The sequence below is a fragment of the Kryptolebias marmoratus genome, linkage group LG3, assembly GCF_001649575.2.
Source record: "Kryptolebias marmoratus isolate JLee-2015 linkage group LG3, ASM164957v2, whole genome shotgun sequence".
Classification (NCBI taxonomy): Eukaryota; Metazoa; Chordata; class Actinopteri; order Cyprinodontiformes; family Rivulidae; genus Kryptolebias; species Kryptolebias marmoratus.
In genome coordinates this window covers 19,903,184-19,925,739 of record NC_051432.1, presented here as the reverse complement: position 1 = coordinate 19,925,739, position 22,556 = coordinate 19,903,184, and the positions used below count along the sequence as shown (strand labels likewise).

The following is a 22,556-nucleotide window of genomic DNA, read 5'->3' as shown; positions in this document are numbered from 1 at the left end:
AAGATGTCTCTTGGAACTTGGTTAAGTACAATAAAGTATTACCAGGTCTCAAAGCAGAGTTTTTATCTACTCACGGATTATTTATTTTCTATGGTGACCAACTTCACTGGTTTTGTTTACTCATGCTGCAGTCATCCAACTGCTTTTAACCACATTGTTCTGAGAAACTAGTTCCAAAAAAACCCCAGGAACACTACCTGCTTCTCTGTTAGAGACTTACTTGTAAACAAAGCAAGTGGTTTAACCACAAGAAATTCCCTCTGTAGTTGAGAAAGATCAAATTAAACTTAAAAAGAGGAATGGTGTTGGACTAGATTTGAGCAGGCATGTGACCGCTGCTCAGCTGGTTCCCAAACAATAATTTTAAAGCTGGAACTTTATTCAAATCCAGCATTTTGAATGATTTGGATGTTTTGACTGTTTCTATGGAAAAAGAACAATGTGATTTGGGTTGTAAGGTGCAATTCCCTGCAGAAGCTGCGGGTTGGGTTTTATTCTGAAGCTGAAGGCAGGTCAAACAAGAGGAAGGCACTGCTGGGTAATGACTCTATTTTTAGCCTCATTCTTCCCCGTCTGAGCCTCTTATCTCTGTACCTATTTCTTTTGTTCTGTAGCTAGTTGTTTTGTTGCAGCTGATGTGAATTTCTGCCCTTCTTTTTCACTTTTGACTTTCCCTCTGAATGGTAAAATGGATCACGTAATGTAAGCAGGCTACTAAATAAATATCACAGGAATTTAAAAGTCAAACATTTAGACACAAACAATAAATCAGGTGAGGTTGCATTTCGTATAGAAAAATAAAAGCTCTGAGCTAAATTTATGCTTTCCAGTTATATCAAGCAAGGTATTATTGTGGCACAATTATGACTTGCCCTCCTTTCTTATGTAAAGAAAATGCATCACAAGAAATATTTTCCATTATTCCATCTCTGTTATGGAGCCTGTTGGAAGAGTGGTTTCCTGGCTTCATGCCTGCACTTTCTGGTTTTTCAACTGGCATTTTATTTTTGATGATCCAAGACACACCTCCATTAAAGGCGGTTCTTGTGCAGGTTTCTGAACATGAATCTGTGCCTTCCAGCCAGTTCGATGCAGAACGTGGAAAACAAAGGGGAAATTCCCCCTAAGCCTGAACTTAGTTTAGGCGGAAACTCAAAAAGACAAAAAACATTTTTAGGCTGCATGAAAAATCCTTCCTTTTTTATATTCAAGAGATAGTTCAGATTTTTTTTTTTTTTTAGTTTGAAAGGTTATGAACGATTAATATCATGCAACACTTTAAATGACCTTAGTTTCAAGAAATGGAGCTCACCTCGAGCTGAACTGATGAGCTAAAGGCTAGTCTGAGTGGCATCAGGACCAAAGTGGACTACTGCCGTCTCAAAACAACTCCAGTGTCAAAATATGTATGAGTTCATGCAATGCTACCTTTAAGCATATATATTATATATAGGAATATCCCCAGGCTGCATTGAAAGTGCTACAGCTAGCTGCTGCTGCCACTGTTTGCACATACAAATAGCTATGTAAATAACAAGTAAATTCAAAAAAGACAGTTTAATAAATTATCATAGCACAGAATGTATGGATACTGTAAAGTATGTACTCCACTTCAAGGGATCTAAACTATGCCTTTAAGGGCTTTTTTATTTGTTTTTTATGTGGGGCTTGTTCCCTAAAAACAGCTATCTTCTAGTTTAATGCCATAACAAATGTTCCAAAACATGTTGAAAGAAAACAATAATGTTGTTATGATGGTGTTACAGTAAAACATATATATATATAGTTTATAAATAGTTGATTTGAAATTACATTTCTGACTCTTCAGGGGCGTGTGCATCAAGACTGACGTTTTTAACCCAAGCTGTGAATTTTAACAGAACAGGATGATGGAAGGCATCGGGCTGGAAAAGGAGGAAACAGGATGAAGACAGGAAGGAAGGAGCTGGCCAAGACAGTGTTGACTGAAAGTAAACCCCACAGGAACAAAGACAAATGGGTGGGACAGGACGGGAACACAGAGAAGGAAGCAACATACGGGCAGGACTATAGAGGATTTGCTGAGCATGCAGGTTTCTCTAACAAGAATAACTGCCCCACTTCTTTTGATGTGCAAAAGAGTTGCAAACATATCATATCGAATCAGAACTGAAATCATTTTAAAGAGTGTGGATTAAATAATCATGCTTTCCTTTTTAAATATATTTTAATTTATAGGAGTTAAATTATATACAAACATGAAAATATTGTATACATTTTCATACTGAAGGATTTTTTTAATCTTAGAGACTAAAGTTGAGTTTGTATTTATTAGCAGATGGGCAGATTCGTGACTTTTACACATGTAATCTTTCGATGTTTTCAAAGTATTAAAGTTGTAATTGAAACTCAAATACATCTAATCTGAATGTTCTTGCAGTTCCCGTGTTTGTTCCCCAAGCTTATTTTAATGTGCAAATAGATCAGAAACATTTCAAATTTAATCAGAAAAACTGAAGTTGCATAAAAGTAGGGTTTCCAAATTTATATTTTCATAATCCTATTTATATTTTAGTTTATATTTATAATTTACTTATTGAAAGTAAAACAAGCAGCTTAACATATATAAGGTAGAAACACATAAATACACTATTAAATTAGTATTTTATTTGATATGTAATCTGTGTGTATGTCTTGAATATAGTTTTGAGTGTTAATGCAAGTCCCATTGGGTTTTTGTTTATTAAAATTTCAAATTTTTCCTTTTTTGTCATTTTTTTGCAAATATCTCTAAGTAGGAAATTGGCGTGTGCTTTAATTTTATGTTACAACGGCCTGCCATACAACTGGAACAGTACACCTCTGAACTGTATATGCAATGACTTATATGGATATATATCCATATCCATATAAGTCATTGTGTATATGTATATGACGTAAATACGTGCATTTTACATTTACGTGCTAGAAGAACGTCTCAAAACGTGCGCATGCGCTGTGCTTACTAAGGAAGGACGCAATGTCGATAGACGATCCATTTTTCGTTGTAAAGGGGTGAGAAATGAACAAATTCAGACTAAATACCCCATCTTACGTTAGAATGAACAATTGAAAAAACGTTGTTCTGTTTGCGTTTATGCGTACTGTGAGTTGTTGGGTTCCTTTTAAAAAGTTACATAGAGAAAGTTAGCGTAGCGGCTAACTGTAGCTAACTAGCGTCACGGTGGTGAGTGTTGATTTCTGTAAAGATTGTTAAGACCTCCTGGACAATCTCATTTTTTTTTTAAAAAAGATGGCTATCACAGAAAACACCTGAGCAACGTTGGGTGTGTTGTTAAGAATAAGAAATATTTTTTTCCCTCCCTTACTTAGCTAGATGCGTAGCTGCAAAGTTCAGCTCAGTAAACATTATCGAAATGGTGCAGTTGATAAACTGTTTATAACGTGTGTTTAATGTGTGTGTGTTTTCTGTGTGTGTGTGTGTTTGGTTTCCAGAGAGGTGCAGAAGGCCCTGTCTCGTGCTCGGAGTCTGTTTGATAGATGGGAGGAACTGTTGCAGGATGGGACACAGGTGAGCCTATAGAAAGCTCTGTGTGTTATAAAGTCCAGGTGTTTTTTATATGATTGCACAGTTATTGTGTTACCCCAATACTATCCAGTTTCTCTGAGACATTTTTTCTTGCCATGTGTTTCTACATGGTTCTGTGCCACTCACAGCATTGTGCATGTCATCATTTATTCCTAGATTTGTATTTGTGTATTTATTTATGCCTTATGTATGATGGCATGTATAAATACTCATTCAGCATTCAGATATGGTCGTGGATCAGGGTTTTTGGCTACAAATATTTCTATTTGAGGGAATAGTTTACTTCATTTACTAACAGCCTGTTGAAGGTCAAATGCAATGCAACATACCAACCGCCAGTGAAATATGTGCAGTGTATAATAAAATTTCACCACCGAACACTAAAAGTCTGCCTGTTGTAACTAAAACCTTCGTTATGCAGCAGGGTTAAACTGCATGCTTTGTTGGTGAGCATCTATTCGTTTTGTTTTCTCAGGTGAGTCGAGATGAGCTGGACTGGAGTGCCAATGAGCTGAGGAACTGTCTGAGGGCCATAGACTGGGACCTGGAGGACCTCAGTGAAACTATCAGTATCTTTTAAATGCAAACAAATCTGTACGTTCACACGACTGCCAGCATTTTTAAAACGAACAAATGCTCTGCCTCATTTTCACCCCCCTTCCATGTTTTTGCTTCGAAACCTTTGCTTGTTTTTTTAGTACTTTTTTGATGATTTATAAACTTTTTAGAAAACTAGACCCCTTTTGTAATTACATAAAAAAACAACCTAAAGATAAGGAATGCAAAATTACTAAAATAAATGTAAGTAAATATTTTTCTTAAGGTAGAATGTCCGGCCAGAAGAAGGAACAAAACCTTTCTAAAGGCAAACATCTTATTGGTTTATGAAACATAACTGTAGTTACTGTATATGATGTAAAAATGGACAGTTTTCTAAAAGTTTGCATACACAGAAATATGGAAATGGAACTTTAACTGGTGCAGGTATTGTGGAGTCAAACCCAGGCAAGTTTAAGCTGGGGGACAATGAGCTTCAGGAGAGGAAAAGATTTGTGGACCGAACCAGGAAGTCTGTTCAGGTAACTTTATTCATACAGATTTTATTGGGTATAAAATGAGGGCAAAATGTGTTTTATTAGAACTGAATGTGAGCAGAACATGATGTTGGAGTCAAGTCAAGTTTATTTGTATAGAACATTTCAGCAACAAGGCAGTTCTAAGTGCTTTACATTATAAAAACACAAAATTACAAAGTCATAAAAACAATATACAGTGACCAGTGGAGATACCAACACACATCAGATATGTTGGTCAATGTTCCATTTATTATGGTTCAAAAGCAACTCTAAACAGGTGGGTTTTTAGCCTTGATTTAAAGGAACTCAGTGTTTCAGCTGTTTTTTAAAAATGTTTTAAAATGAACACTATCAACACAAGTTAATGTTGAAATATTGATATGGATGTCGAAATCAGAATCACTTTACTGGCCGAGGATTCTCACACATACATGGATTTTGTTGCCTGTAGATGGTCACACTCCCTATGTACATACAGTATAAAAGTCAAGGTGCACAATCAAATTTAAATAAATAAAAGCAGCGAAACAAATACAATTTCTGTAGATAATTTGAAAATCGAAAAATGCCAAATAACAATATGAACAATGAAAACAAAAGTGCATCAACAACAAGGACCGTTTCCAGCGGACAAACAGTTCAGGTGTTCATGGTATTGATGGCAATAGGAAAGAAACCGTTCTGGTGTCTTGTGGTTCTGATCTTGGCACATCTGTAGCTCCTGTCAGAAGGAAGGAGCTGGAACTAATACCCACTGGGCTCCGAAAGGTTTTTGGCTGTGTTCCCTGCCTTCTTGACTCTCGTTTTGTGGAGATCCTGAAGGGTGGGCAGGAGAGCGCCAGTGATCTTTTCTGTAGTTTTTCTTGTCCTCTGCAGTCTGCTTGTTTTTTTCCCTTGCTGTGTGTCTGCACCAAAGCAGACTTTAATGGACGTGTGCAGCATGGACTCACTGACAGCTGTGTAGACAGCTGTTTTTTCCAGATGTAAATATAGCCTGTTGATGATGCAGTAAGTTCTGTCTGAGTCCTTTGTATTTATTTTCAAAGTTTTACCTTTAATCCAGATGTTTGTAGGTCAGAAAGGAGACGATGTACACTGCTTGAAAGGTTGTGTTATATTGTGGCAGCTGATGAAGCACACAGAGGTGGCGCTCTGTCACAGATCAGTCCAAGCAGCAGCTCCCAGCTCTTTATTCGCTTTTATTGTAACTAGACCTAGAGTATGAATCCATGTCACCTTTTTTGTTTTCACTACAGCTTAAAAACAGCTTTATTTGACTTGACTTTAATGAAGCTGAATACATGTCTCAGATGGATATACAATAGAAAATATGAGTCAGTTTCAAACTCCCCTCACAAGCAAAGGTAGCAGTCTGAAAATAAACCTGACGAGAAGTGAGTCATTAAAGCTGAACAAAAGTAATTTGCTGAGAGGGAACAAAACACTTTTTTTGACATTTTGATTTGCTGACAAAGCACAAAAAAGAAAGAAAGAAAGAAAAAAAACAGATTAAGGAAGTTGTCTGAACTTTTGTTATTATTGTGACACATTGTGAATTGTTTTTGTGTGCGTGTAGGAGATGAAGGATCAGTTGTCCAGCCCTTCCGCTGTGGCTCAGGCTGAGAGGAAGAATAAACAGGTCAGTAAGCGCAAAAAACACAAAATATAAACTTCGTGGTTATATAAGAGGAATAGATGCTGTAGATGGTCAGACACGTTAAATGTTGTTTTCGTTTGTTTTTTTTTCTTCCCGGCTCTGCTGGATTCCCAGGGTCAGGACAGATCAACGGGACTGGAGGCTCATCTGGTGTCGGCCAACTCCAGATACATTCAGGAGCAACAGGAACAACAGCAGGTAGAGACAGATGGAGAACGGGTAGTTTAAACATTAGAGGAAGCCTCTAAAGCCTGAGTTTGGAGCAGAATAAAGAGGGTTGAGTTATAAAAAAAATCATTCTATTCAGAGAGTTTCTTTTCTTTAAACGTACATAACCCAGCTTAAGAGCGGTGACTGTAAGGGAATTGTACAGACAGTTTTTTATTTCCTGATGTGTAAAAAATTTAAATTGAAGGGTGCTCGTATGTTCATACAGTATTTCTGGTGAAATGTGAAACTCCAGTCACAGCGGGCTATTACAACAAAGCTTCAGAATAATATAATATTGTTTAGATAAATAATTTATTTATCATTGAGGGGAAATTCAGGCGTCAATCAGCTCATTTTAGCAAAATCTTAACCATTAAATGATATTAAAGATAAAAAACAAACATAAATTCAGTCTATCCAGGTTGTAGCAGGATGGGTTTATGTTTAAAGTTTTTCCTGCTAATATGAGGATATAAACTGTAAATTTGAATGAGAATGAGTAGATGATGAGCACGATTTGGACTCATTCTGCGGGTTAAATGTGTAACAGGGTCTCTGTGTTCAGACTGAATGAAGTGGAGGATTGTTTTCAGTGTCAGGGTGAATGAAGTGTCGGTGCGAGTAGCTGTCATCACACTTCCTGTCAGGTGGTGGGTTTAATAGGAAACGAGGGTGGTGGTGGGGGGGGGGGGTGCTTGTATTTACTTTTGATTTACCAACAGATTCTCTCCCTGAAAGAACCAGGCTGACACGAATCTGTCTTAAAAGTCAAACCATGCAGTGTGTGGGTGTGTGTGGCTTTAAAGGCTGTCTGATGAATGTTTGAAAGAAGTTCTACTGAAGGACTTACCATGAAGCAAAACTCATGATGCAGAAAATGATTTATTTTTTGTTCTTGTTTGTGTAAATTCTCCATTTAAAGTTGGGTGCTGTGTCCTCTGATGGAATGGAAACATGACTCCTTGTCTCCGTGTGTGTGTGTCTGTGTGTGTAGTTGATCGTGCAGGAGCAGGACGAGCAGCTGGAGCTGGTGACGGGCAGCATCAGAGTCCTCAAAGACATGTCTGAACGGATCGGGGACGAGCTCGACGAGCAGGCTGTGTGAGTGCTCACGTTTGTACCATTCTTCGGTTGAGTGTTTTATTTTAATTCCGTTTATAGTTTAAAGTGTCTTATTAGTAGCATCATTAAAAACAAGTTTGCATTTAATTCTTTTTACACCTTCATACATGGTCAACATAATGTTTTTTGTTTAAACAAAACAACAATGATCACACCTGATCCAAGGTAAACATGTGACCCGTGTTTATTATAATGATGTGTAAATATATATATATACAAGTACAGTGGCTTTTATGATCAGGCTGTACTGAGATGTGTTAATGAAATAAAACAGATGTTGGTACATGAGATGGTGACATTCCTACAAATATTATTTCATTTCTTTTATTGTTTATTAAAGCAGGGAAAAGCGTTAAGTATTAACAAATACCACACACTATAACACTTAAAGCCTAGGCTGATTTGTTATGATTTATTAGCAACGTAAAGACAGATTAAAACAAAAATAAAATATTACACTTATTAAGGCATGTACTAAAATAATTCCAACCATAACTTGTTTGGATGGAATCACCTGATATATCTGCTCAGAAACAGACAGTTTGTGTTTTTTGTCTTTTTTTTTTTTTTTTGCACAAATTAATCTTTGTTGTTGTTGTTTTAATTGTTCTCACTGTATTTGTTACTCTTAACTCCTCCTAACCTCCCCTGTCTTCTCTGCTTCACTCTCTGCACACGATGGCACTGTTTTGTTTTTTGCAGTAGATAGTTCTTCATTGTTGTTGATATCATCAAAAATTAAACAAACACTTTTTTGTTTTATAGATTTTGTCTTGATTGTAGTACAGCTTTTCTTATTCTCTCTGCTTTCCTCTTAAAAACAAACAACTGATTTCCTTCAATAAGAAAGAATGTTTATATGAGTCACATCATAATTCTGATAATGGCAGAAGTGCTCTGTGCGTCTTCCTAAAGTGTTTCTGAACGTGCTTTTAGCTTCACGGCCGTTTGCTTTTGTCTTTTAGCATGCTGCAGGACTTCGGAGACGAGATGGACCAGACGTCGTCCCGCATGGAGTCGGTCCTGAAGAAACTGGAGAAAGTGTCTCACATGACGAGCAGTAAGTGAGCGCAGGCAAGAGCAAGCCGGTCTTTCCTTTTTACCGTGAATATGTGAAAGTGGTCGAATACAAACACAAGTATACGCTGGAACTGAGTACCGTTGAGCATAAAAAGTGCAAGTTTGAAGGCAGAGCAGCTGTGTGCAAACAGCGGCGCTGCTGCTGAGAAAAAGGCCACAATGTGGCAGAATAAATCTTCTCTTCAGTCACTACATGGTGTTTTTACAATCAGGTATTTCTGCTCCCGCTTTGAGGGAATTTCCACTCGTGGAATAAAATTATAAAGTACACAGAACAGAAAGTAAATGCAGTTGTGTTCGTACTGTTTTATATTTCTGGTTCCTTTCACTGGAGGGGGATCCTTTTAACCTTCTCAGACCAGCTTTTCTTTGGTGTGCATTTTTTATTTCCCCATGCTATTTGGATTGGTGAGACCTCATAAACATAAAAAAACATTGTTTTTAAACAATTTGTAAATCAAAAAGTTCATCATACCAGTAATAGGTCAAAGTTGAATAGAATAAAGTATTATCATTCAGTTAATCCAGTGTATGAGGACGTGGGTCTCAGAAGGTTAAAATTGTTCCCATCACTTGGAAAAACAAGTCAACAGAACTTTAACTCTTCTGTATTTCCTCTGCACCTTTCAGGTCGGAGGCAGTGGTGTGCCATCGGTGTGCTGGTCACCATCATGATCGTGGTCCTCATCCTTTTGTTTGCTCTCTGATGTCACTGACCTCTGACCTCCAACTAAGTTTGCCGGCTCCTCCCCGTCAGGATGAATGGACAGATGAAGATGGAAGACGTCCGTACCGTTTCCCCTCCAATAACTCCATTTGACGCACTCCCGAGGAGGAACTGGGGCGTCATCCTCTGCTCTGCCTCCAACAGGGCAGAAAAACAAACACACAGGTTTCTCTCAGCAGCAGAGCTTCGCTTGAGAAAACTGATATGACTTCGTATTCGTGCATTGCAGTGATTGGCCGACATCGTGGTAAGTGACGGAGATGACTTGGCAGGAAAGGTTTGCTGTTGGACTAAAACACAACTTTAATAAAATCAAGTTCTTTTTGAGTTTAATTCAGATCGGTTACTGAGAAGTTTAGGGTTCGAACTCCCGTCCAATTTTAAAAACCGCCTTAAATTAGGAAAAATTAGTTTTCACAGCTGATATTCATTCATTTCAATCAAGTCATGAAACCTGACTCGTGGCAGTTTCGCTGGGTGAAAAATAATTTCCCAACTGAACTTTTTTTAAGTGTCGAATCAAGAAAATGTTGTGTTTTGTTTCAGCAGATTTACGTGGTAGGGATGGGGGTTTATGCCTTAAATATATTTTTTATACTATTTTGAAATGTGCAGTCCATTCATGTGCCTACGTTTGACTTGGGTTGTAAATTCTGCTCCTAGCTCTAAATTGTGGATTAAATCAGACGCGAGGCAGCTTAAGTTGGCCGGAGGTCTGCAGGTTTTCTCTCCAGTCCAACACGGCAGCAGCAGATTTCACTGACAAACAGATCTCAGACAAGAAGGAAGTGTTAGTCATTGCTGAAAACAGTTGGCGTAATGTGTGTGTGCGTGTGTGTGTGGTCAAAACACAAAATGTGCTGGCTCAGACATGAAGTCATCCATCACCGGGCGTAGATACTGTTTTTTGTTTTTTCCCATCAGCTGGGCTCATTTTCAGAAATGCAGATTCTTGCAGCAGAGAGATTTTATTTTCATTATTTTTTTGCCCTAATTGAGATGAGTCTCAGTAAGGTGAAGTCTGCAGCGAGCCGCCTTCGCGTGCCTTCAGACGTTTAAGCACACGATTGGCTGGGGCTTTGTTCCTCTCCCTGGGTGATGAGAGGCAGCCTTGGCTCAGAGCGAATGGGTTTGCCTCTTTTGTTAAAAAGCTTCAGCTAATGAGGAGGAATAGTTGCTGGGCAAGATGTTTCCCTGCGCTGCTCAGATTTGGGCTCACGGCTCCCTCTGCTGGACACTCTGGGTCGTGCAACACTATTGAGCGCCCAAGTGTTGTTAAAGAACAAAAGTTTGTGTTCTCCTGAGTTTTCCTTTAGATTATTCCATACTGTTAATTTGGTGTAATCCAGATTTTTTTTTCAACTTTTTATTTGAGAGAAAAAAACAAAATAATTTCTTTTATTTTCCTGCCAAAGCGGTTAAAGCCGAGTGTCTTCTGGTTTGAACAGACGGGGTTAAAGACGGAAGCGTCTTCACTGCCTGAGCTCATTTGAGTTTTATTTCTCCCACTTTGTATGCTTTTATGTGTGTCTCCTCTTAATGTGCGCTCTTACATATTCAAGCCTGCACTCTTCAGGGTAGAAAATTAACTTCAAACTTTAAGGGGAAAAAAAAAAATCTGAGAGTAGTTTCCACTCATGCGTCCTCATTAAAATAAAATCTCTGCCAGTAAACCAGAGGTCAAAGATGCTGAAAGTATTCGTTTTTAACAGAACTGCTTTTTGATGCTGAACTTGAGGCACATTTCTGCGTTTATGCCACTACGTGTGATTATAATGCTACACCATGAGATCTGTATTTGAAAAGGTACCATTAGGTAATATATAAAGCTGCTTTTTTTGGCATTTTGTTGAATAGGAAAAAAAAGCTTGACGTCTTTTGGATTATCGGTACCCAGAAAAGTAACATTGTGAATAAAATGAGCTGTTTTTTACTTTCACAAGCGTTGATGTGAGAAATTGAAGTCTGGTTTAGCAGCTACAAGCAGCTGGTCGTGTTGTGAAAACGAGCCTTTATGTCGTATCGATGATGAACTCATTAAAAACAGAAACTGCTCTAACTTTATAATATTAAAATACTTTTATCAGCTTCTCTGATGAAATAAAACGGCCCTCTTCAAAGAGGGTTTGGAGAACGTGCCAAAGGTCAGGATTTACGCCACACGACCAACAGTTTACCACAACTAGTAACTTTTGAACAGTTTGATGAATTATAAGCCTTTATGAAAATATTGTAAATCGTTACATTTAAAGAACAAACAATGGTTAGAAATGATTTGTTTCTGTTTCCTTTATGCTCTGTGTGAAGTGATCAAATGACTGTAGAAGCAACTTGTAAAAATGGCTGACTTGTATGTTTGAATGAACACAGTATTCTAAGTCTTTATTCCTCCCGTCTGCAATTTGTCTTTTATTTATTTGATAAGAGCTTTCACCAAATTGAAGTGAATTTTAATTGAGAGGCACTTTTCAAAATGGAAAATTCATCACTTTCTGCTCCGACAGCGGAACCATCAGGTGAAATTGCATTTAGTCGAGCTGGAATGAAGCAGGAGTGCGAGTCCCTGGTGCCTCGATGAACTGAAAGCGGCTCTGAAAATAACTCGACAGGCATCAGGAGACCGACGTATTTATACATTACGAGAGTTTTGTGGGACTACGGGAACAAGTTGCGGAGACGGCCGGTAAGGAACGGGGGGAAAATCAGAAGTCCGTTTGACATTTTACAGCAAGAAAACGCTTCGTTTAATTAAACCAACACATCCGAACACTTCGACAAGGGCTTCAGATCTCAGTCATGTTATCTGTTATAATTTCAAGGGCGTTTGGACATCAAAGTAGAGACGTATAACCTAAAATCTTGGATTCATTTGAGGCGAGAAAGCAGAAACAGATTTAACCCTAGAGCAGCGGTGTCCAGTCACCACCCTGCAGGTTTTAGATGTTTCCCTGCTTTTCAGCAGCTCTTCAGGTTCTACAGAAGCCTGTTAATCACTGCCAATCAAAGCAGAGAAGTAACTAAAACCTGCAGGGTCGTGTTCCTCCGAGACCAGGACTGGACACCACTGGTTTCGAGGAACAGGAGGAGCAGTAATTGAACCCCCCGTGTCGTTATTTTTCCCGCACAGCTTCAGGTTTTGTTTCATTCCACTTGTACCAGCTTCAAAGGCTGAGCCGTCTCCAAACAAGATCGTAACCAAAATAATTAATTTATCTGCAAGCTCACCTTCTGTGTGCCTATTTAGTTCATGGCCACCAAAGTTAATCTGAAGGAGAACTGTCTATCTGTTTCACACATCCATGAGTAAAGCACTGTTTTAGTCTTAGTTCTCCCATTAAAAATACAGTTTCCTCATACAGTAAAGTAGCTTTATAAATGAAGAAGTTTAGTTCTGAGGTGTGGCTGTAGGTCAGGAGTGAAAGCTGCTCGTTCAGCCTCAGCTGGAATGAGCGTGGGCTCATCTGGTCCCAGAGTCAGAACTTCCTCAGAGCCAGGCAGTCGCTACAAACACCTTACAAGACCCAACCAACCAGAGACAAGGGAATTCGCTTAAACCAACTCGATTAATTTGTTTCCATTTTATGTAGGGGGAACACATTATTTCAGGTGGCTGAAATATTTTGTTTCCCCCTCCTAACTTTGGCAAATAAAGAGCAAATGTTATCAAAATCACACGATTTATTGTTGATGATGAAAGGATTAAACACAGTAAAAGACTTGCAGGTAAATTAATTTGTTTCCATTTTATGTAGGGGGAACAGATTATTTCAGACATCTGAAATATTTTGTTTCCCCCTCTTATCTTTGGCAAATAAAAAGCAACTGTTTCCAAATTCTCAAACATTATGTGTGATAGCATACTAGACATTTCCTTAATCCAGTAATCTGTCATATTTTACATTAGAACGGGATTTGCCAAAAAGTCTACATTTTGATCTTTTCAGGAAGTCTTTATTTTTGTGCCCTGCTATCAGCTAACTTCGCTCCTCTTGTATCACGGGGGAACAGAATTTCGCACAAGAGCGGTGCTCTTCACTGACCCCTCCCTTTCTGTTAGCGTCAGGGGGCGTGGCCTATTGTCAGGCAGCCAGCCGAGGCGCCTCGGCTTGTAGCTAGTTAGCGTTAGCGCCCGCTAGGAGTTAGCAAGCTAAAGAAACGCTGTTTGATATTGGGGGAGAAAACAAAATGGAATTGGTTTCAAGGTTGAAGTAACAGCAGCGGTGTGGGAGAACATTTTGGATTCAAACCAAATGACCGAGGAGAACCGCTGAACCTTGGTGAGCAGGTATGTCGCATTTGTTTGTTTGCACTTTTTGTTTATAAAACTGTCAGCTTTGTCCGTCTTCTCTATATAAAACTAATGATTTCTTTTAAGGGCAATTTAGTTTATAGACTTAATAATCTGTACTGTTTTGATTGAATGTAGATTTTATTTCCGTTTTTTTTTTTTATTCAAGTGCATTTTTTGTTAACGGAGACTGAGAGTCCATTTAATTTTTGTTTTCGGTTTTGTTTAGTTTGTGTTCCAGTTCCAGTGTTAAGCGTTCTTTTGAAAGTGAAGTTTATTAATCTTTGAGAGGATGTATTTGCACTTTTATGTTTTTATCCTTACATTAGTTTAAAACGGCCTCCAAACGATATTATCGTTTATCACAATAATTTCTGAGACAATTAATTGTCCAGCAAAATTTGTTTTCGTGACAGGCCTAGTTGCACATTAACCTAACATACATGTTTCCTTATCCAGTTTGGATGAGAAAATTGCTTTGTTTGAATGTAGAGCACACAGAGATCAAACATCGATGTTAAATCAATGCAAGAATGTAGTCAGGCTGCAGATTTATGATGCAACCCTTAAAGTTTACAGCAAGTAAAAATAAAAAAAGAGACATTCTGACTAAAAACAAGGTTGGTTTAGATCTAAAAAGGTTGTTTCAGCAAATACATCTACCAGCTCCATGTTTGCTAACTTGTATAATGGCTCTAAATGAGGTCTTGTTTTATTTTTTTAGGGTCAGTTATTTCCTGGCTGTCAAATTGTTTTCATACAGGTGAAAGTTTATAGCAAAGGGTTTCATTTCCACCATCAGTACAGTCATCTCAATATAAGTAAAAAAACTGCCACCAGTCCCCACAGACATTTATCATTTTCTTATAACTTATTCTAACAGACTCCAGACAGGAAGCCAGAAGTTGAAACCACAAAGGATGATTGCCCCCTAGTGGCAGCCTGCAGTACCCTTTTTTAGTCCCACCCCTTCATTTTCCTGACTAAATTATAAAAACGTGTTGATTTTTGCCAACTCACAGTTCTTACCTTGCTGCTGAATTTTAATTAGTAATTTAACCTTCATATTGACGGCACCGCACACTCCGGGTTCAAAAAGACAACTCTACATCAATCTTTGATCAGTGGAAGTGAACCGAGTCGCTTCGTCCATCCCCATTTATCCCAAACAGAGCCATTCAACTGGTGGCTCGGGGGCCACATCCAGCCCGTGGGTGAGCTCAGTCTGGCCCACTCATGAGTTCACTGAAAGATAAAACAAGATTAAACTCAAGTAATGACGATAACTGCTGGATGTTTTGCCCCCCTGAGCTGTTGGCTTTCAGTAACTGTGCCCCCCCTGAGCAATTTAGTTGAATAACCCTGCTTTAGAAAGATAAAAACAGAAAAATGAAGACAAAACAGAGCAGTAAGGTCAGTCCTTTTTTGTTACAAACCTTTTATTAAGATATTTAGTCTTTTTTTTTCTCCCCTCAGTCTGGTTTCTTTTGCTCTTTACAGTAGTTAATGTGCAATCTTTATTTCTGGGTCACAGTTAGGAATTCACAAAGTTATTGGCACTTGAAACACATGAGGGGAAACACTGGCATGTACACGAGGCGGGGGGGGGGCAAATATTTTGGATGGAGGGGGCTGGGTGGAGGTCTGGGGCATGTGTGTGTGGAGTGGGGTGAGGTTGAGTATTTTCTTTGACATCAGTGGATGCTTCTTCATTATTTTATTTATTACATATCTTTTAAATCTTTCTTTTTTTAATGTTCAAAAGCTATTATTAGACTTTTTTTTTTCATTTCTCTGGGTTATGAAGAATAATAAAGAATAGCTCATGCTGCGAGTGCACATCTAACAATCAAACTCTGATAGTGCTTCTATTTCGTAAATGTACAGTTTATATAATTATATATTTATAGTGGAAACTGAGGAAAATAAAAAGAGAGATTTGCAGGATAATTTCACCCAACAACACCAGAGACAAGAGAATAAACTTGTTGATGGTTGCCATGGTGATGTTCAAGCCCCGCCCCTCCCGCTGCTCTGTAGTTGGATGATTCTGAGGTAAGACTGTTGAACTCTCGGCTTGTGTCCCGTTTCTGTAAAAACCCTGCAGTGTGTGTATTCAAACGGCTTTTGTTTGTTCCTGAAAAAACAAAAAAACCAACAAAAACACAATGAACCTGCTTTGTGTCGGCAGCCACAGCAGTTCAGAAGCTGCTTGCAGAGCTCAGATTAAAGTCTGCTATGGCTGAGAGCTCCAGAGGTAAACTGGTATTTAGAGATATATTTATATATAGTTTTTATTTTAAACTGCATCAGCGACACAAAAACACACACTTCCTGCATCACGTCCTGAGGGTCTGCAGGTGTGTGTTTGCGAGCTTCTGTGGCTCAGAGGTTTGCCCGTTTTGTTTCTATGTATACATATACAGCGTATGTAGATTATAAATATATGTGTGTGTGTGTTGTCTCTGGTGCGTGGGGACGTCAGAAAGAACTGAGTAAATAAATATGGACAGAAAAGTACAGATTAGGAAAGAGCAAAAAAAGAGATTTGTAAAAGAAAAACAGAAAAGGGGGATCTGGGTGAAGGAGGAAGAAGGCTGTTCGGCAGAGCAGGATGGATGGAAAGGGAGAGAGACGTTTGAGTATTATGATCTTAATCCAAGGAGGGGTTTTCATCCCCTTCCCGCTCCCTTCTGCTTCCAAGGTTAGCCAGTTTTTTTTCTGCACAACAATGCCACGTTTTGCTGATGTTCCTCCTGGTTTTCAGAGTCCCTACACAGGAAAAACTCACCCTTTGTTTCTGAAAGTTAAACTGGGAGCAAGTGTTGAAAAGCTGCGCACATGTTTTATTATAGTCCCATTTTGGCCACTTCCCATCCTCCCATTTCAGACAAAACTGATTGTCATTGTGACCTGTTATTAGCTGACTTAAAGAAAAAATAAAAAAAAGTTGGCTTTTCGACACCAAAGCCTGTTCAGAAGCTCCTACTTGTTTGTCAAGTCAGAGCAAAGGGAATGTTCCTCCGTGTCCCCTGGATTTACGTTGGGAGGTTTGTTATATCAGCTTTTAAATATTAGGGGGAAAACAGTTCCTTTGCACAAAAAAAAGATGGCCACGAGAAACGATGAAACGTAGCATTCAGGGAGGTACGGTGTGATTTCAACACTTGTATTATTTTTGTTCGGTCATGCAGGGAGGGATTTTCTCTTCTTATTTTAACTGGATATAAAAATAAAAAACAAAAAAACAACATAAGAGATCAGAAGTTTAGACATTTTTCCAAACCATTAAATATCAAAGAACTTATAAAGGATGTGAAAGTCACTTGAGCTTTGATTTGGAATAAAATCTAAAATAAAGCGACAATTTTTAGGTGAATATTTAAATAATTTGGGAACAAATTGGACTTCCTGTCAGTGAGGGTTTTGTGCTTAACGGGACCAACCCTAAACAACTCATCAGAGACACGATAAGTTTTGGTTTTCTCTACTTTTTTTTCCGACTCCCTTCGTTAAACTTCTTGCTGATCTTCCAGTCCTGTGCAGGAACCCTGTTCAGATCAACACTGACTGACCTCCACCCATCTGGACCCCCCCTCAGCCCTCACCCCATCGGGGTGAAGGAGACAGCTTGATCGGTACAACCTTATATCATTCTTACAGTAAACAACAAATACCTTTTTAGAGAAAAAAAAAATAACACCAAATAATAAAAAAAGGCAACAATAGTACAAAAGGTAAAAACATCAACAACATAAAATAAACTTACATTAAAAAAAAAATAAAAAAAAAACTCCCTCACATTATATCTACATTTTCAACCCCCCCCTCCCCATAAAAATGAACTCAAGTCCAACGCCTTCACCCAACCACAGACAGGAAGTGACACAGTGAGCGTGCTCAGAAAGGTGCAGAGGGGTGGCGGGGCTTTGGCTCTACAGGACGAATCGAGCCCTCCCCAAAAAGGTGCTTTTTTTTTTCCAAATAAAACAAAAACAGATTTTTTCCCCACTCTCTATGAGCCACTTCAGTTCCTTCCTGTGGATGAGCAGCCGGGACAGAATCAGGACTAAAACTCGGGCCGACCGACTTGGGAAACGAAGAGTGCGAGCAGTTTTACTTATTAATTATAATATTTTCAATCTCAGTTTTATTTGGCATCGGGGCTTACAAGCTGTGGACATTTTGTGCCAGATTTGTAGAACAAGTAACAGAAGCTCCCCCTCCCTCCCCCCTCCGCAGCCCCCCTCCCCCGGCAGCATTCTGCTGTTAAGGTGCTCTGATCAATACAGTGATCGACTCTTGATTACAATCATAGCTTCTGGAGGATCACTGCTTTTTGGGATCCCGCCACCTGGTGGCGTAAACAGTTACTGCAGTAACTAAGCCAGCCAGCCCCCACACCTTCATTTACTCTGAACTGCAGTAGCTGCTTTTTAGCCACTAGGTGGCGTCTGAAGAAGAAACTCAAACATTCAAGCAGCAGTAGCTTATTCTTTACAGGAAATGCTGGTCAAAAAAAAAAAAAAGGTCAAGTAAACTCAATTTTGGTCAATTTTTTAATAAGTAGTATACTTGAATTGTCAGAATGCGATCAGATAAGTTTGGAGATTTGGTTAAAACAGACATTCAGGATTTGTAGCCTTAAAACTAAAGTGACGCTCACAGCATCGCGTTTGCCCAGTCGTCCATCAGTCGACCCCCCTGATCCTGCCTCGACAACATCTGCAGTACAGTAACAACTAAACATCTGGTCCAGCATTTAAACCCCCACCCCCCTCCCCCCCAAACAGCACCTCAGTCTTACAGCAATTGCGATGCAAAAATATGTGATTCTCTTTCTCTAAAGTATTTTACAGCTAACCGTGTGTCACTTTCTGCAAGTCTTCACACAACTTGGCAACTCTACGTACGGGTGTTAATGACGAAACGTTAGTAGCAACTCCTTTAAAATTACTTTTGAAAAAAAAAAACTACAGTACACTAACTCAGATGTAAAAAATTAAAAGAAAAGGAAGAAAGAAAATAAAACTTGTAAAATGAAATGTATCACTTGGAAACAATACATCTGCTCTTGGCCCCGTCCAAACTTTCGACAGAAACTTGGACATAAAGAGGCAAAATGTGATCAACGGACCAGAACAAGTTTTACTCTTTAGTTTCAAATGAGCTTTTTTGTCAGAGAAGAGTTTAAACTTTAGTTAGGACAATAATTTGCTCGTTTTTTTCTCTTTGTAGCAGTCAGTTACTGGGCTGTAGCTCTTTCTCCAGCTTAAAAAAAATGGTAAGTAAACTGACAGACATTAAAAAAAAAAAAAAGCAAAACCTTAAGCCGTGCTGATTGAACGAAAGACAAATGTATTTTAGAAGCTGCAGTCCATTATCCGAGTCTGAAGTGATTAGGCTGAGCACCAACACATGACCAAATCTCCAGCTTTTCTTTGGATTTAAACAATAATCTTGGTGACAAAAAAATGACTCTTCCACATCCCAAACAAGTAATAATAATAAGAAACGACTGCCACAGCAGCTCCGTGCTGTTCCCCATGTCAGCTCGTGCCATAAATCCGACAAATCTCTGCTCTGCTACTAAATTTACACACATTATTGCTTTTTACAATTAAAAAAAAAAAAAAAGGGATCATTTTTACTGGGAGCTGCTTTAAAAGACCCTTTTCCTTATTGGTTACCTTTCACAAGAAATTCTCTGTTTTTTTAAAAAAAAAAAAAAGGTCCAACGCAGTTTTCCGAGCCCCTCAGATTGTTTGTCTTCTTTAGCCAACAGTCCCAACATGCAACAATATTTAATATAGTAGACGACCGTAAAAAAAAGGGCAAGTATTTACATCTGGAACCACAGAAGAAACAAAAGCCCGTGACTCAAACTATAAACCACCGACCGGCAAATGTTCAATTTATTTTCTGTTTTTTTTTTTTTCAGGAACTCTTTTAACCGCCTAAATAAATAAACTTGAACGTAAACCTAACTGGTCGCGTTAAACCGTCTGAGACGAGTACCGTGTTGTTGCAGTGGAGCTTTTTGCTGCCATTTTCCCCAAGACTGACGAATCTGTGTCACACTTTGTGCACGTGATGATTCCACCGGACCAGCCTGTGTGAATACGATCGGCGTCAACTTACACAAAGGCTGATTAATGTGGGGTTTTATATTCAAAGAAAATGGAACATTTGAAGTTTCAGTGTTCAGGATGTTTTTCCCCCTCATCGTTTTAGATATTTATTCAGTAATCGTTTTTATAATTTTGGTCTCAAAACGTGGAATCTGTGAAAAAGGTCGAGACAGTTCGTGACCCCGCTGCTCAGTCAAGTGTTCTCAGACTTAACCGCTTCTAGTTTTTTCCCCCCAAAAATGCCTTCCGAGTTATCAAACTGCTGCGCTTTCAGGGACAGTGTGGTAAAATGGAAAAATTCTCCCCCACGTGTTTCAGGAAGTAAAATATGTTTTCTCCACAACACACACACACAAAAAAAGTGCTTTGTGGAAAATGATTGTAGCCCATTTTCTGTCTGTTTACAGCAAACGTTCACTCAAGTCGAGAAGGAAGCTCCCTCCTCGACTTGGAGCCCCGTTTGTGTCCACTTGGTGATCGCTTCTTTCACTGGAGCAGTTTTGAGAGATTTTGGCAAATGTAATATATATTCCCCCCCCTCCCCCTCCCCCTCCCCCTCTTAACCTCTTTGCAAAGTACTACACTACATAAATAAACAAGCACCAAGGTATTTATCTTGCTGGCGTGCAGGAATCGCCTCCCTCTCTGCCTCTCTGCCTTCAGTCTCTTCTCTCTCGTCTTTGTCTGGATTGAAGCTTCGCTCGTGTGACGGCAGAATGCCGCAATGCCTCATCTGTCCTGGGAGACTCCTAACAAACATCTCCTCCTTGGGAAGAGCATCGCCACCTCCTCCTCCTCCTCCTCCTCTTCCTCCTCTTCCCCTCACTGTTCCAAGTCCAAGATAATTAGAATTATTCACTAAACCCACTTGGTCACTCGGTGCAACTGTCTGGTTGATATTCACCTCAGGATTGGCTGCGTCTCTCATGTGCACTTTACGATTGGCCGGCCGCGGCAGCCGTGGGGAATATAGGGACAGACAGACCTTCCTCATCAATAGTCTGATTATTAAAGGTGCAGTAAGCACAAAATTAATCAAAGCACAGTATCTCACGCACAAACCCCCACCGAGCGGCTCTGATGCGTCTCATCAGATGTACCTACGCCCAGTGACTTTCGAATTTGCATTCAAATAGCTCACATATATGCACCGATAGACACGTACACACACACATTCACACACTGAGAGCAACCTATTTGGCAGCCCCATCTGTTGTTGTAGACAGCACACCCACTCACACATACAGGAGAATATACACATATACGCGAGGAGAGTTTGGCAGGGATTTGCATTCTGCGAGGAAAATGGAGTCGAGACAGAAATGAGGCAGCGGTGGATGGAAAATGATGTAATGAAGCAACAAGGGACCAACGCTGTGCAGCTCCTTTTCCTGTGCGTGTGTGTGTGTGTGTGTATGCAGTGAGGACAGACTAATGTATATATGGAGAGGAGCGGCGAGACGGAAAGAGATGTAAACAAAGATGAAGATGAAAGGAAGAGATGGCAGGTTATGAGTCCTGACTGCAGTTGTGCTGCTGTCCCATTTGGGGGACACTGGCCAGGCCGGGACACGCTCCTCAGGGAGGGGGTCTGAATTATAAAACAATCTGAAGGGGAGACAGAAGTGCTTTTAAATCTGCATTTAAATGAGTTTTTTTATACATTAAAAAAAAGCCATCCAGGGCCCGTATCGATGTAGTTAAAACACAACATGGCTGCCAAATATCTGCAGCTCGAATGTCTCAAACATCCAGACTGAGCTGTGGGTGCGTGACTGCAGATGTGTGTGAGACAGTGTGTGTGAAGCTGGGCAAAAAAGAAAGGTATGCTGCTCTCTTAGGCAGAAAGAAAAAAAAACAAACAGCCACTCATCTCAACCTCTGTGCGTTTACCACCCACTTTCACACGCACGCACACACACACACAGGCACACACCTTGTAGAGCTGAGCACCCAAACCACCCACACACAGTGACAGACATGCACAGTCGCCGTGTGATGCCAGACACACATATGCAGCACATAGATTGAGACGCAGACCGAGCCTGGCATGCGCATTACACACACACACACACACACTACCACTGTCAAAAGCTCTTTCTAGCGAGGAGGCAGACATTAACATGCCATAAATGGAGATAGAGGGAAGCGAGACGTCGGGGGGGAAAAAAAATGCATACATACATTAATATGCACACACACACATTAAAAATACACCCACACACTGTTCAAAAGAAACGCACACAGCTCCACCAAACCCACCCTGCAACAAACCACACGCACCTACAAGTGCACACACACACACACACCCGTCAGTATGCATGCATGCATGCATGCACACCAAACCATCCAAGCGTCCCAGCTACCCCCCCCCACACCCCCCTTCCTCCCCCTTTTATTCATTTGTCCCTCCTCTCTGAGGAGCCTTCCACTGTCCTCTTCTCCCGTCACCGTCTCTCTCACTTCTCATTTAAGGCAGCACTTTGTACAATACACTAAACTGGACCCCCCCCCAAAAAAAAAACAAAAAAAAAAACAGGTAAACAAAAAAATGTGCAAACTGTCCTTTTCCCTCTGGACTGGACTCCCTTCCTCGCTACCGTCCCACCGTCTTTCCCAGTTTTTCGTCTTTCCCTCTGGATGTCTCAGACTTGTTTCTCAGATATTGAACTTGGTTAAGCCTCCATAGATCATAAC

At 39.7% G+C, this 22,556-nt stretch overlaps 1 protein-coding gene and 1 long non-coding RNA gene across 3 annotated transcripts in view; both read left to right on the top strand.

Moving 5' to 3' along the window:
* The first annotated feature begins 2,951 nt into the window (after positions 1-2,951).
* Positions 2,952-11,825, top strand: LOC108248633 (syntaxin-10). 2 transcript variants are annotated; one of them, XM_017437915.3, is made up of 9 exons: positions 2,952-3,033; positions 3,475-3,550; positions 4,044-4,137; positions 4,553-4,647; positions 6,221-6,283; positions 6,416-6,499; positions 7,506-7,612; positions 8,599-8,693; positions 9,344-11,825. In XM_017437915.3, exons 1-9 carry the CDS (start codon positions 2,999-3,001, stop codon positions 9,418-9,420), a joined length of 726 nt encoding a protein of 241 aa, XP_017293404.1. In that variant the 5' UTR covers positions 2,952-2,998; the 3' UTR covers positions 9,421-11,825. The 2 variants fall into 2 exon arrangements, with proteins under 2 accessions (XP_017293404.1, XP_037830830.1); XM_037974902.1 differs by having other exon boundaries at positions 8,599-8,707.
* Positions 11,826-13,187: 1,362 nt separating this feature from the next.
* LOC119616911 overlaps positions 13,188-22,556 on the top strand; it is a 24,853-nt gene continuing 15,484 nt past the window's right edge. The window contains exon 1 of the long non-coding RNA XR_005232998.1: positions 13,188-13,725. This is a non-coding gene — a long non-coding RNA (uncharacterized LOC119616911). The remainder of the gene's footprint in view (positions 13,726-22,556) is intronic.